General features: G+C 39.8%; 1 protein-coding gene across 1 annotated transcript in view; it reads left to right on the top strand.

Moving 5' to 3' along the window:
• COL19A1 (collagen type XIX alpha 1 chain) overlaps positions 1 to 14,659 on the top strand; it is a 346,749-nt gene that overhangs the window by 314,555 nt on the left and 17,535 nt on the right. Inside the window, exons 43-48 of the mRNA XM_047102603.1 lie at positions 3,065 to 3,109; positions 6,310 to 6,354; positions 6,442 to 6,504; positions 10,754 to 10,789; positions 10,926 to 10,970; positions 13,677 to 13,847. Of these exons, the coding sequence (XP_046958559.1) occupies positions 3,065 to 3,109; positions 6,310 to 6,354; positions 6,442 to 6,504; positions 10,754 to 10,789; positions 10,926 to 10,970; positions 13,677 to 13,847 (405 nt within the window). The remainder of the gene's footprint in view (positions 1 to 3,064; positions 3,110 to 6,309; positions 6,355 to 6,441; positions 6,505 to 10,753; positions 10,790 to 10,925; positions 10,971 to 13,676; positions 13,848 to 14,659) is intronic.

Raw genomic sequence — 14,659 nt, 5'->3', positions numbered from 1 at the left:
TTCTAAGAGAAAAGGAGAGTCCAGGGACCACAGAGTATGATGAGTCGGCAGCCCTAGGCCCTCCACCCTCCCCACTGAGGTTCATGGTCATAAACTGAAGTGAGACTAGTCAGGGAGATCTCGTCCAGCATGTACACTAGGGTAAAGACATAGATTTAAACAAGTTTCCGGTTTTGACAGGTGAGTACTAGAAGCAAGAATGGGGCAAGAGAGTCAGTCGTGTACAAAGGGAGTGATTATAGCAAGTGACCATAGAATTTAAACTAAATAATTAAGAGAGAGAGGCCATCTAGTGAGTTGATGAATAATGAAAAATCTGTTCAATGGATTCGCAGTCTTGGTGGCATCAAAAGTTTGGGAGTCCAAGGTACTCAAGAGACTAGTTAAAACTATGGTGGTCCAATATCATAATTTATGAAATTGACATTATGGAGGGGTTACAGTTATTCTTACTGACAAAGCCTCAAATACAACAATGGAAATAAGAGGCAAGATGGTTAGAGGAGTGGTTCAAAGAACTGCTAGACCTCACTGTTGGGAGAACCATATTATCCAAGAGAAGGTCCCTTAATGTTAACCTTTTCAGATATACAAAAGTTTCCATTGAATGAAAAGTTCCAATTTATTCATTTCATGGGTAAAAATCCCATTGCTTAAAAGGAGCAGAGTGAATCTGACAAGAATTACCTGTTCATACTGTTTACCTACTATTCTATTAGTTCTTTTTCTATTTGACTATAGCTATGCTTTATATATTAAAGATATTACTTCTATCTCATATGTTAGGGTTTATATCCTAGTCAATCTGGCCTTTCATTTTCATGTTTAATCTCATTGTATATGTAAATATAACTTTTATGTAGTCAAATAGCAAATGATTTTCCTTTGTGGTTTCTTGTTTTGCTTTTATGCATTGAGTTCCTTTTATTTTTATTCTCAACCAAAATCAGGTAGTCACTTAGCATTTTCTTCTAGTTTTCTTGTACTTCATATTATTTTATTATTTACTCAATCTATATGGGATTTATATGGAGTATAACATAAGGAGAGGAATTAAACTTTTTTCAAGGAAACTATTCAATTATTAGCACTATTTGTTGAATAATACATCTCCTTTACTAAAATCCTGTTATGGATGTTGGTCTATTTCTGAGGTTATGTAACATTTTTATATCACATTGATATACTGCTTAATCTTATGCCAATATTCCATTGTTTTAATTGTTAAAGCTTTATTATATGTTTAAATATTGGTATTGCTAATCTCCTTATTGTTCTTCTTTTAATTTTTTTCTTTTATCTTTTCATTTATTCATTATCCCAAGTGAACTTTAATATCATCTGATCTAGCTGCAATTTCATAAGAATTGCATTAAATTTATAAATTAGTTTGGGTAGCAATGACACCTTTACAACATTGTCTTGCCCTCCAAGAACAAAACATATCTCTCCATTTAATCAAGTCTTCTTTTATGTCCCCGAGTGAAGTTATGAAGTTTTTTAATGTAGGTTCTGCTCAACAAAAATTGCCATTTTATTATCCCATATATAATCATTAGTACTTTTAGCATCGTCAGCTTTATCTGAAATACCACATTGCCTTTGGAAAAAGAGCTGAGTCACTCCACTGTTCAGAGCAATTCAGGAGATCTTCTAATGGCCTAATGAGAGAACTACAAAATTTCTTGTTCTAAATATTTTTATCCTAACCCTACATCCAATAAGGCAGGTGTGGGGAAAACTTTTTAGAAGACATTCAATGTGCTCTCTGTTTTAAATATTGATAATGGATTACTTTTGAATATGTGGAATAAAAATACTGTCTTGACTAATTTTAGCTGTATGTGTGGAGTCCTATTAAAAATAGGTAATAGAAATAACCTAAATGCTTATTTTCATTAAGATTCTTATTTGCTTTAGTTTTATGGAGGGGAACAAGTTTTAACAAATTCAGTTAGCTGCTCATTTTATTTTCCCATCTGATGATATTGATAATGCTTATCAATACCAAAGAAAAGCTTTATCGGACAAAGGGCTAGTATCTAAAATCTATAAAGAGCTCACCAAACTCCACACCCGAAAAACAAATAACCCAGTGAAGAAATGGGCAGAAAACATGAATAGACACTTCTCTAAAGAAGACATCCAGATGGCCAACAGGCACATGAAAAGATGTTCAGCGTCGCTCCTTATCAGGGAAATACAAATCAAAACCACACTCAGGTATCACCTCACGCCAGTCAGAGTGGCCAAAATGAACAAATCAGGAGACTACAGATGCTGGAGAGGATGTGGAGAAACGGGAACCCTCTTGCACTGTTGGTGGGAATGCAAATTGGTGCAGCCGCTCTGGAAAGCAGTGTGGAGGTTCCTCAGAAAATTAAAAATAGACCTACCCTATGACCCAGCAATAGCACTGCTAGGAATTTACCCAAGGGATACAGGAGTACTGATGCATAGGGGCACTTGTACCCCAATGTTCATAGCAGCACTGTCAACAATAGCCAAATTATGGAAAGAGCCTAAATGTCCATCAACTGATGAATGGATAAAGAAATTGTGGTTTATATACACAATGGAATACTACGTGGCAATGAGAAAAAATGAAATATGGCCCTTTGTAGCAACGTGGATGGAACTGGAGAGTGTGATGCTAAGTGAAATAAGCCATACAGAGAAAGACAGATACCATATGGTTTCACTCTTATGTGGATCCTGAGAAACTTAAGAGGAACCCATGGGGGAGGGGAAGGAAAAAAAAAAAAGAGAGAGGTTAGAGTGGGAGAGAGCCAAAGCATAAGAGACTGTTAAAAACTGAGAACAAACTGAGGGTTGATGGGGGGTGGGAGGGAGGGGAGGGTGGGTGATGGGTATTGAGGAGGGCACCTTTTGGGATGAGCACTGGGTGTTGTATGGAAACCAATTTGTCAATAAATTTCATATATAAAAAAAAAAAAAAAAAAGAAAAGCTTTACCAAATCCAAATGATTATTTGAGCACTAATTTTATAGGTAAAGATTCTATCGATATCATTATAAGTAGCAATTTTTTTAAATCCCAACAGGGAGATCGGGGCCCAGCAGGTCCCCCAGGAATAGCCGGAATATCGGTGAGTCCAGAGTATCTCATGTTATTTTCACAGGGAAGAAGTTCCATCTCCACAGCAAATCTATAACTAGGGAGCAAAATGGCTGAGGAGCACATGGTACCTCCTACCTAATCTCCTACTGATCTCCTACCTAATCATGATATCTCCTGCCTAATCTCCATTAGGTTCTGGAAACATCCAGTTAAAAAAATAAAACCCCATTCATCCCTGTCCATCCTCAAGAATGCTCCTTTCCTTTTTGCATTTTTCTTATTTTTTGTCTTTTTCTTTTTCCTTCCCAACTCATGTAAACGGTGGGGAAGGCAATGCACAGTTACTGGTGCCAATATGTTAGTACACAAAACCAAATTTGGGGAGCTTGTTTTGTTTCTGTGTTCTTGTCTCATTTAAGGTTTCTTGGCCCTCAAAAGGCAAAGTTCTTGTGCTCAGGCATGTACTTCAAGTTCTTGGTATTAAGCTACAATCTGCTTGAGTTTTCCCTAGGCCTGGTGTTATTAACAGATCTTTACTGCTGCTAATGTTTCCTCGTAAACTAGCCCTTCCAGCCTCTCAATCATTTTTGTTGCTCTCTGGTGTCAAATGTTTTAATCTCATCAAGGTCTTTTCAAATGAATGGGAAGTACTCCAGGAAAGGTTGAAAGCATTTCTCTGAGCCCTAGGGATCGCTCTGATCTTCATTCATGATGCTCTAATTAAAATTTTGTGGCCATGCTTTATGAATAAGAGCCCACTTACTGTTGCTCAGTGCCCCTGCAGGGTAGGCCCAGGGAAGGAAAGTCAATGGAAACTATGTACTTGAGTCATAAGAACACAGATAAGAAAGGGCCTTACCATCCCCACTTACAACCACTCATTGACACCTACTAAGAACAAACACCACCCAGAACATCCATCACTACCCGCTGGCACTCACCACCACCCACCACCTCTATCCTTTAAAAGGCCAGTGGCCACTCTGCTTTACTCTATTTAGTGGTTAAGTCTAATAACAAAAACTTAAAACTCATTCATACTCTGCAGAAAATCATCCTTTATAGAGGAGGAATCCCCTTATTTAGCTATTCTAGATCAAAGTAAATACTCGTTAGTATGATTGAAAAGTAACATGAAAATATTTTCTTTAGCAAGCATGTCAGGATTTTTTATACAAGAAAGTATTGTTCCTAAAAGTAAATTCACACTTAATCCCATTCCTTCTCCTGTCCCCTAATCATGACTATTCCTAGCAACATATTTGGAATTCTGTTTCCAGAATTGCCCTGAGCCCCCTACAACCTGCCCCGCTTATATTCATACCCTGTTTTTGTTTACACGTGGTATCATGAAGCTTAGTTCCCATTGTATTCACCCAGGTATGACTAAAAGTTACTTCTGGCTATGACCCTAAATTACATATGTATATAAGGGGAAAAATATTGGCAACCAATGAAAGTATTGAAAAAGTGAGTGACAGGCTCAAAAGGCAATCCAAATGAAGACCTCCAAAGATATTTTTGAAGGATACAGCATGATTGAAATAAGGGGCTTGGCTGTCTAAAGATCCTATACATTTACTTAGAATGCAGTTTTCTTATCTCATAATTAAGAGGATTAACTGACAATTACAGAAATAAAGAAGGCATAGAGATTTACTCATTGCATGTATACAACTGTATAATTAAAAATGCAACTTAATTTTTTTTATAGTGGATCTTACTATGATTCAAGAAATAAAACACTCAAAAGATTCTGGAGATAGTGGTGATGGTTACACAACAGTATGGATGTACTGAATTGTACACTTAAAAGTGATTAAGCTGGTAAATTTTATGTTATGTACATTTTACTACAACAAAACAGATTTAAGGGGATTATTCATGTTGCAGCAGAGATGAAACCTGCCTACTCAGACTCATTATGATCACTCTGCTGAGTACCAAGGAGACCCAATCCTGCTCTTCCTAAGAAGAGATCAGTCTATCCCTTTCTAGTATATTCAAGTTCATCCAGAGATTTCTCCTGGGCTTTTTCTCCCGCTTCTTCCCAGGATGACATGTGGGTGTAGAGGAGGAAGTGTCTGTCAGTGCCGGCAGTGAGGGAAAGCCTCCACACAGCATGCTCTCCCCCAGGTCCTCTGAGCTCCACCTGACCTTTGGGGTTGCTGCTGCCTGCTATCAAGTTCCTAATCCCTTTGTGTCAGATCTCAAGGCCCAAGCACTCTACCCCTTGTGTTCTATGCCAAGACCATGCTGGACATTAGCCTTCTCAGCTGTAGCACATCCCCAATTCCGGCCCATGGGAGCTTCAGGAGTTCCCCAGAGCCTGTGGAACCAGGGATGCTCTGTCAGGCCTTGTGTCTGCCTAGCTTCTACCACTCAGCCATATCTGTGCCTGTGACGGGGGCTCCTCCCAGAGTTCTAAACAGCAAGAGGGGAAAAAGGCCCTCCCTCTTTCAGATTCTCTACTGGGGAACCTACTAGTGTTTCTGCAGCCTCAGCCACATACCTACATCCCTTCGTTATTTATTTTTCTATCCATGTTAGGTCTAAGGGATAGGAGGTGGTTCCGTCTCAAAGCCAACATCTTTAAGTTTGGTCTGGGCACTTGGGGGTACTTCTCACTTCTAGTCTCTGCTGGACCATCTTCTTCCCTTTTTCCTCCCAGTGGTCTCCCTACCTAATGTTTCTCAATCGTTAGTCCTCAAAGCCATGTGTGTTGGAACAAATCAGTCTTGTCCTTTCCCTTTCAACCAAACATGGCTTTTCAAGCTGAACATGTGGGTTTTTTTTCAGGCTAGCCTACTATGAACTTAAAAATCCTCTTATAAAATGCAAAATCTAGGAAAGATTTCTTTGACTCTCTGTGCCCTCCCAACCACCAAAGTAAAGAAGAGCTGCTAGTCAATTAGGCACAAGATGGATTTTCACTAATGATGATACACTGGTTTAGTATTTTCAAAGATATTATCCTCCCCTCCTACCCCTCTGCCATCCACACATAGGTACATTAGAGAACTGCATTCTAGTCTGTACCTTGGAGCCTCCAGAGTCAAGTATATGTCCCCACAGACTCTGTCCCATTACGAATGCCATTGTAGTATAAAGAGCCACAGCCCTGGCTGCACATTAAATTCACAGGTGGTGGGGGGGGGGAGCAGGGGGAGTACATGGCATCGTGCAATAATTTGGCTCCTAATGTTTCTCCTTGATTTGATTTCCCAGGGAAAACCTGGAGCCCCAGGGCCTCCCGGAGTTCCAGGGGAACCGGTGAGTTGCGAGCCACTTACTTAACTTACTTCATGTGGTTTTACAGTTTTTCTGAGCAATTAACATTTGTCTGTGACATGTCTATAGGGTGACAGAGGACCTGTTGGAGATATAGGTTTCCCTGGACCAGAAGGACCCTCAGGAAGGCCAGTAAGTACTTTTTACTATTTAAATTTTGCCATTTTGAGAACTATTCTAAGCACTGCCTCTTCGCCTATCTCCTCAGAAAATCTGACATTTGTTGTGTCTAAGGGAGTGTGACTCTCCCTTTTGGGGGTGTCCTAGCTCTCTCTGAAGTATCTTTATGTATTTAATGATGATGGGAAAAGTGAGATTTTGTTTTGTTTTAAGTGTCAGGAAATTAGATTCATTATTTCTTAAGTCTGGTGTTCTCAGAGTTAAAAAATAAAATGGCCTGTCACGTCCTAAAATATAAAGAAACTGAAGGCTTGCAGATATAACTCCTGGGTGCTAAGCTAAAAATCAATGTAGAAGCTGTTTTCTCAGATACCTTTCTTTATCTGTGGACCTTGTTCTTATACTTTCATAAATCATGCTTCTAAATATAGCATCCTTTAGTGTCCTAAAAGAGCTCTTGGTTACTGATATATGTAATGTTGTAATGATCATTCTTACTAATTCAGCTCAATTAAACATACTTTCATCCAGTCTCTGCTGTTTGCTAAGGATGTACTGGGCCATGAGGGAGGGGGCATAAAGATGAATGACATCCATCCCACTCTCAAGTTTACTCTTTAGAGGTCACTGCTCCTTTTGCTTGTTTATTTGCCATGGTGTGTGTGGGGAGGGAGTGCTATTAGGAGAAGGTGGGTACTGAAGGTGAACAAGCAGCACAGAGTTCGTGAGGCTGGTTCAGACCTTCTGGGTCTGAGCGTTCCCTGGCCACTATCTCCACAGAGAAGGCAATATGAAAATACAGGAAGCATATGCAATTTAGAGTCAGGAAGATATGGGTTTGAATTGTGACTCAAAGGGTTTTGTGAATCACTTAAGTAACGTGACATGTGGTAAGCATTTCCAGTGCCTGGCCACAGGAGGCACTCAATAGATAGTTTCAAACCCTGCCTCCCCCTTCACCTCTTATTACCAACTCCCTATCCCAGCCCCTGACCATTCCCTAAATGCTTGCCCAGGGGATTATGCAAACAGCAATTTGTTTATTCAACAACTATTTCTTGAGGACCTACTAAAATGCTAGGTACTCATGGGTTTACATTCTAGTATATTTGTTTATTCAACAACTATTTCTTGAGCACCTACTAAAGGCTAGCAACTCATGGGTTTACATTCTAGTATAGGAACACAGACAACACACAAATAAATACACATGCACACACAATTTCAGGTAGAAAAAGCCCTAAGCAGGGTGAAGCACTGGAGTAGCATTTAAATAGAGCAGTTGAAAAAGGTATGCCATTTAAGCAAAGACCTGCATTAAGTGAGAGATCAAACCTTGGAGTGGTTGTGGGAGACATTGTTTCAAGGAAGAGAAATGGCCATCGAGGAGTGAGGCTGGTGTGTTGAAAGAACAGCAAAAGGCATGAAGTCATGCACTAAGGTGAACAAGAGTGGGAAAGATACCAAGAGAGAAGCAGGTGGTGTCCAGGCCATGAGGAACTTCTAACCCATGAATGGAGTTTGGATTTCATCTGAAGTATCATGGAAGCCCATTGAAGCATTTGTAGTGGGGAAGGAAAATGACTGGAGTACATTTTAAAGTTATCACTCTGACTACTGTGTGAAGAGCAGACTGTAGGGAGCAGGATGGAAGAAAACAAGAGTCAGGAAGCATGCCATAATCCCCATGGGAAATTATGATGGTGAGAACAGGGAGATGATGAGGAGTAAGGTAGTTTAGGAGGTATATTGAGGGGAGAGTCTGCAAACTCACTGATGGACCAGATGTGGAGTGTGAGGGAGAGACAAGTCAAAGCTGTGGTGTGGGGTCTGAGCAGCCATGTCACAGTGGTACTTTTGATGAAATGGAAAAGACTGGAAATGGGTGGGTTTGGGAGGGAAAACCAAGAATTCTCTGTTGTGGACACATTCAATTTAGAGCACTTGTAGACACCCAAGTGGAAATGTCGAGTAAAGGTAGATATATGCATCTTGAATTAATGGAGAGTTTAGACTGGAGAGATTCATCTGGGTATTTAAACCTGAGACTGGATGAAATGGAGTGACTACAGATCAGAAGGGAAGAGAGTACTTCAAGTGTTAGGAAAAGAACCCAGCAAAAAGACTGAGAAGGTACAGCCAGTGAGATAGGAAGAAAACCAGGTGAATGAGGTTTCCTAGATTTCAAGGGAACTAAGTATTTTAAGACAGAGAAATGATAAACATATAGATCAGTAATGTGAGAGCTGGCAGTTCTCCCCTGGATTTAGAAATGTGGAGGTCCTCAGTAGGAGACGTGACAGCATGCTAATATCTTGGTAAGAGTGATCCAGTTGAGAGGGGAAGTTTTGATGATACCATATGGGCGGAAATAACTTTGAGTAGAGGGAGAAGACTGGTATTGCACTCAGAAGTGAAAATTGGTTTTTACAAGGAACAGGGACAGTTCTTCTTTCTTAACAGGAGGAGGGAGGCAGGCAGAAGTTGGTGTATAAGTACATGTAGGTTAGTGGATCTTGTGGAGGGAAGGAAGGTGAGGTGGTTCTCTCCTATTTATTTTCTCAGTGGAAGAAGAGTCACGGTCATCAGTTGAGTGTGAGGGTGGTGATGCTAGAGATTTGAAGACACAGCACAATCTGTGAGGGAGTACTTTGGGAGAGAAGGAAAGGGAGTCACATCAGGAAATACAGGATAGCCTGGTAATACAGAGGGCCTACCTGCACTCTGCCATCATACATTTCGATTGGAGCAAGTGGGCAAGGTTATGTGTTTTCTTCAACCAGTCAGCTGCTCCAATGTGGACATGTGTAGACACAAAGCTGGTTATACCCAAGGATGGAGTTCTTCCAGATAAGTGAGGTGAGGGAGGGAAAAGCAAATATGTACGGGTTATTCAAAAAAATCTCTGAAAGCAGTACTCGTCTAGGGAAAGTTAATAACACCTTTATATACAAAGGAGAACACATATGATAGTCTTTGATGAATTACAAGAGACAAAACAAAAACAAAAAAAAGACCATAGGGTTATTTCTTTTCTTACACGGTTACCAAAAGCATGAATTACATTTTTACACTAGATTTATCTTCTTTTATTCAAGTGACACAGTTGTTGTCTTTTTCACATCCTCTCCTTAATCCACTTTATTTTTGTTGCTTATGTTTCTGGATGTAATAAATTCTGTGAACCATACACTTCAGGTAACATGTTCTTGGTTAAAGTACTCTAGATAATTCCCAGAATGCCTCAGAAAGGTTGGAGACTTTGGTTGGGTTATCAGCTGCGACAGACTTTAGTGTAATTTACAACAGTGAAAACATATGGTTGTCTGCAGTTCCGTCCTCACAGAATTTATTCCAGCACAATAAAACTCCCCCAGGCTTTTCAGAGAAGCATGTCCATGCAATTGCCCGCTGGCTAAGAAATCATTTTCCTCACCTTGATCTCTCTCTTCAAACCAAATCTCAAAACACATCTGCTGTTGGACTCTAGGTATTTGATTTGACCCCAAGTGCTTTTCCTTCTTACATCTCCCAGCCAGTAGTTCTCTCAGTCTTATACATCTCTGAGCAGGGGGCTTTATTTTCACCTCCAGAACTGCCTTGTAAAGTTCGGGAAACTTCCAGTTTACTAAGAAAAAGCCAATATTTAACACTCTGAAAAACCATGGTTACAGATTTCTTACTTTTCTTTCATATTCTCCAACTGAAAAATAACAAATCATTCTCTGGCTGACAGTTTATTTCATAGTAGGATCATGCTCTGGCCATGTTATGAAATTTCCCCAGCAGCAACTGAGACCATTTACTGAGAATGACTCTCTGTGCTGGAAAATTGTTAGAGGGTAACAATAAATGCTGCACACGAGCCACTCAACGCCATGGGACACCTTAGTGTTCAGAATGTACCTTATAGAATAAGTAAGGAAAATAACCCTGTGGACTATTTACAGTGAACTAGGCATTTTCTGTTATTTCACCAAGTCCTTAGTTTTAAGGCCATTATTTTATCCTCACTTTATAAGTAAAAAAGATGATGCTTTTAAGGTTAAGTAAATTGCCTGAAGTAAATAGAACTTAGCAGTAACAGAGTTAGAATTTGAACTCATGGCTGTCTATCAACATTGTCTTCTGTTTCACCATACCGCCTCACCAAAATATCAGAAATATGGTGATTAAGTCCTTGAAGCTTTACCCTTTAATTGTGTTTAACTATGTCTATTAATGTAGAATTAGAAATATTGATCATCTTTTGTCTTTATAGGGAATAAATGGAAAAGATGGATTACCAGGTGCTCAGGTATGGGAAATGCCACTTAAAAGAAGTGTTCTAATGTAAAACTTCATCCACAGTACCTGCCAGAATACTTGACTGAGCAGGCTGGGGAAAAATCTTGACAAGCAGTGATTTTTTAGTGTTGACATTTGTTTTTCAGGGTATCATGGGTAAACCTGGAGATAGAGGCCCCAAAGGAGAACGTGTATGTATATTACTATTCTCATCATTATTTAAGCCTGTCTGCTGCAGCTGTCTCATCATTTGAGTTACACAATATGTGTTCAGATTCCTACAAGTGCCCCAATATGAAAAGGCTAGGGTGTATGTGATCCAAGATCTCTTCGAGCCCTAATATAGGCCAATTAAAGGACGCAGAAGCAGGCCACATGGCAGGTACACTCACAAGGATGACCTTTATTCAGAACTAAGTCTAATCTGCTATTCCAGTTTGGAAAGCTTTTACCTTCCTGTGTCAGACACATATTCCTGCTATAACCATCACTCATTTTCTTTTTAACTAGACTAAGTTTTCTCAGCCTTAGCACTGTTGATGTTTGGAGGCAAATAACTCTTTCCTGTAAGTGTCCATCCTGGGCATTGTAGGATGGTAAGCAGTCTCCCTGGCTTCTATCCACTAGACATAGTACTGCCACCTTCCCACCAATTGCTACAACCAAAATGTCTCCAGACATCACCAAATGCCTTCTGGGGACCAGAGTTGCCCTAGTTGAGAATGCCTGACCTCGTCGAACACTAAGTCAAATAAGGGGGGTGGTGTGAGGAGGTAGAGAGATGGGAAGCGGAACTAGTAGAGTTGGAGTCATCCCATTGCCAAGATTACTCAAGAATTTATTCACTGGAATTCCAGTGTGTGTACATGTGTGTTTGTGTACAGGTGTCTAAATTACCCATTTGTACTTATTATTACACACAATCCATGATAACTGAAGGACATATGAAAACAGAGATAATATAAAGGAAAAAAGTCAATCATATCCCACCACATGGAGATAAGCATTCTTGATCTTGGACAAGCACTATTTTGAACATATTTTTATCTCTTATATGTAATATACACGTATACCTAATGTATCAATACAAGTAATATATGTTTTCCCAAAAGTGTGTTCATACTGTTTTGTAAATGACTTTTTTTACCTAACACCTGATAGATAATATATAACGGCCATCTTTCCATCCCAGTAAATATACATGTAACTTTTAGTGAATGTGTGTTATTCCACTGTTTGTACATACGTTATTTCACTTTCCCAGTCTCCTTTTCCTGAATATATAGGTTCTTGCCACTTTCCATAATAATAATCATCACTGCAATGAACATCTTTGTGCCTGAATTATAAAACAGTTTTAATATGTTGAAGACTGACTGTTTTGCACATGATCAGAGTATTAATCAAAGTGTGCTAATGTTTCTCTTATTTATTTTTTAATTTTACTCATCTCAGGTATTTCCCCAAAATGTGAGTGAGTTGATATACTTGTATGCAGATAAGTTTTTGTAACTAAGACAGTAGCATTGAAATTAGATCTGTCCACTTTTTCTTCTTTCTACATCTCTTCATTCCATGATCAGATAGTTTACTGTAATTGTTCATTTGTTTACATTATTTTTTAAATCAACAGAAATGGAGTGTGGCCTTTGCACAGTAGTCACAAATAAAAGAATAACACAGTGAAATACAGGGCAGCCTCAATGTACCACTCCATCATATTTGGTGTGATCATCACCTCCTGGCATTGTGGAGCTGAATATTGGAAATATCTGTAACTGAAACACGTGCTATGATACATATATACACCTCTCTCCCTCTTCTCCCCCCTTATCCTCTCATGCACAAACCCATACAGTAGCAGACACCTTACTGGATAAAAGTCAGCATTAAATAAACTTCTTATCACAGTCGGGCACACCTAGTATTATCTTATACCTAATTTACTATGGCACTTTACTCAGTGAATTCTCTTATAGTTCATTTATGTTATTAAGTATATGATCTTAATCACCACCCCGAGCACCTGCTTTGAACCCTTTCAAAGGCTCTCCTTTTTCATCTTACGAGTTTTAGGACACAGCATGCATGCATGTGTGCGTGCACATGCACACAGACACACATTGTAAAACACAAATAAAGAAACTAACCCACAGAATCTAATAAAGATTCTAATATTAAAGGTAAAGAAGAAACACAGGAGAAAGCAAAAAAGAAGAAGAAGAAGAAGAAGAAGAAGAAGAAGAAGAAGAAGAAGAAGAAGAAGGAGAAAAGCACATGGGAGAGATTCTGAGTGTCCTGAAGTTTTACTTGTTGTAAAATCCCGATGATGAAATCCTCTTGGCCATCTTTTTTTATTATTGCCAAGGAGACCCAGGCCTGAAGTGGCAGCTGCTGTTGACTTTCTTTTTTTTTTTTAATTTCTTTTAATCTTTATTTATTTTTGAGAGAGAGACAGAGTGCAAGTGGGTCAGGAACAAAGAGAGAGGGAGACAAAGAATCTGAAGCAGGCTCCAGGCTCTGAGCTGTCAGCACAGCTGACATGGGGCTCGAACTCGTGAACCATGAATTCATGACCTGAGCTGAAGTCGGATGCTCAAGCGACTGAACCACCCAGGCAACCCACCGCTGTTGACTTTCAAAAGTGTCATCATTCTAGACTGGCAACCAAGTGCAACTAACATTGTCACTAACTTTTTATTGAGTGCTTTCAATGTACAAGCATTGTTCTAAGTACTTGACTTGACTCCATCACCCTGCACTTTATGGGAGAAGAAACTAGGGCACAGAGGGCTTAATTCACTTGTCCAAGGTCCCCCAGCTAGTAAGTGCCAGGATGAATCCAGGATCCTTGCTCTTAACCACAGCTAATGTGTTATTAACTTTTTCCTCAACAGGGTGATCAGGGAATTCCAGGAGACAGAGGCCCACAAGGTGAACAGGGAAAACCAGGCCTTCCAGGCATGAAGGGAGCCATAGGTCCTGTGGGGCCACCAGGAAACAAGGGCTCCACAGGATCCCCCGGGCACCAAGGCCCTCCCGGCAATCCAGGCATCCCAGGTACTCCGGTGAGTAGTGCCAAGAGCTCCAGGAGCTCCTGGCTAGTATTGACCACGTATCCCTTTTACAATGAAAACATGCATAATCCGTTTGTTTGTTTGTTTATTTAGCTATTTAAAAAAAATTTTTTTTTAATTCAAGTTAGTTAGCATATAGTGTAGAATTGGTTTCAGGAGTAGAACCCAGTGATTCAACTCTTACATATAACACCCAGTGCTCGTCCCAGCAAGTGCCCTCCTTAATGCCCATCACCCATATAGCCCATCCACCCATTCTCCTCCCCTCCAGCAACCCTCAGTTTGTTCTCTGTATTTAAGGGTCTCTTCTGGTTTGCCTCCCTCTCTGTTTTTATCTTATTTTCCTTGTAAAAGAAATAAAATTAATCTAAAGTTGTCTCCACAAGGGTAGCAATAGCTGTCATTTATTTCAGGTTATGTACCAGATCCTCCACTAAGTACTTACTATACATTAACTTAGTAGATCCTCACAGCTAGGAAGATTGGTGCCCTGTCTGTCCCACTTTTACAAATGCAAGAACTGAGTTGACTTGTTCAGGGTCACAGTTATTTCATGGGTTAGACCCAGGTCTGACTGACTCCAAAGCCATGCTCTTAAATACTATGACAACGTCTCCTTATACTACACAGATAACATAGGTCTGTTTTACATTAAAACTCTATTTGTTGCCTATGAGAACAACAAACCTACCCTGAATGATACTTTAAAGTGGAAGACAGGCCAAGAAGGAGTGTTTGGTTAAGAAAGCCCATGTTATTATTAATATCCTCAGGAGATGTGGTGGATGGCCATTCACAGAGGA

Source organism: Lynx rufus, unplaced genomic scaffold (assembly GCF_022079265.1).
Source record: "Lynx rufus isolate CCGP_SWC_20201006 ecotype Redwood Valley unplaced genomic scaffold, mLynRuf1.p SCAF_6, whole genome shotgun sequence".
Lineage (NCBI taxonomy): Eukaryota > Metazoa > Chordata > Mammalia > Carnivora > Felidae > Lynx > Lynx rufus.
Note: the sequence above shows the minus strand (reverse complement) of the source record. Positions and strands in the feature narration are given on the sequence as shown.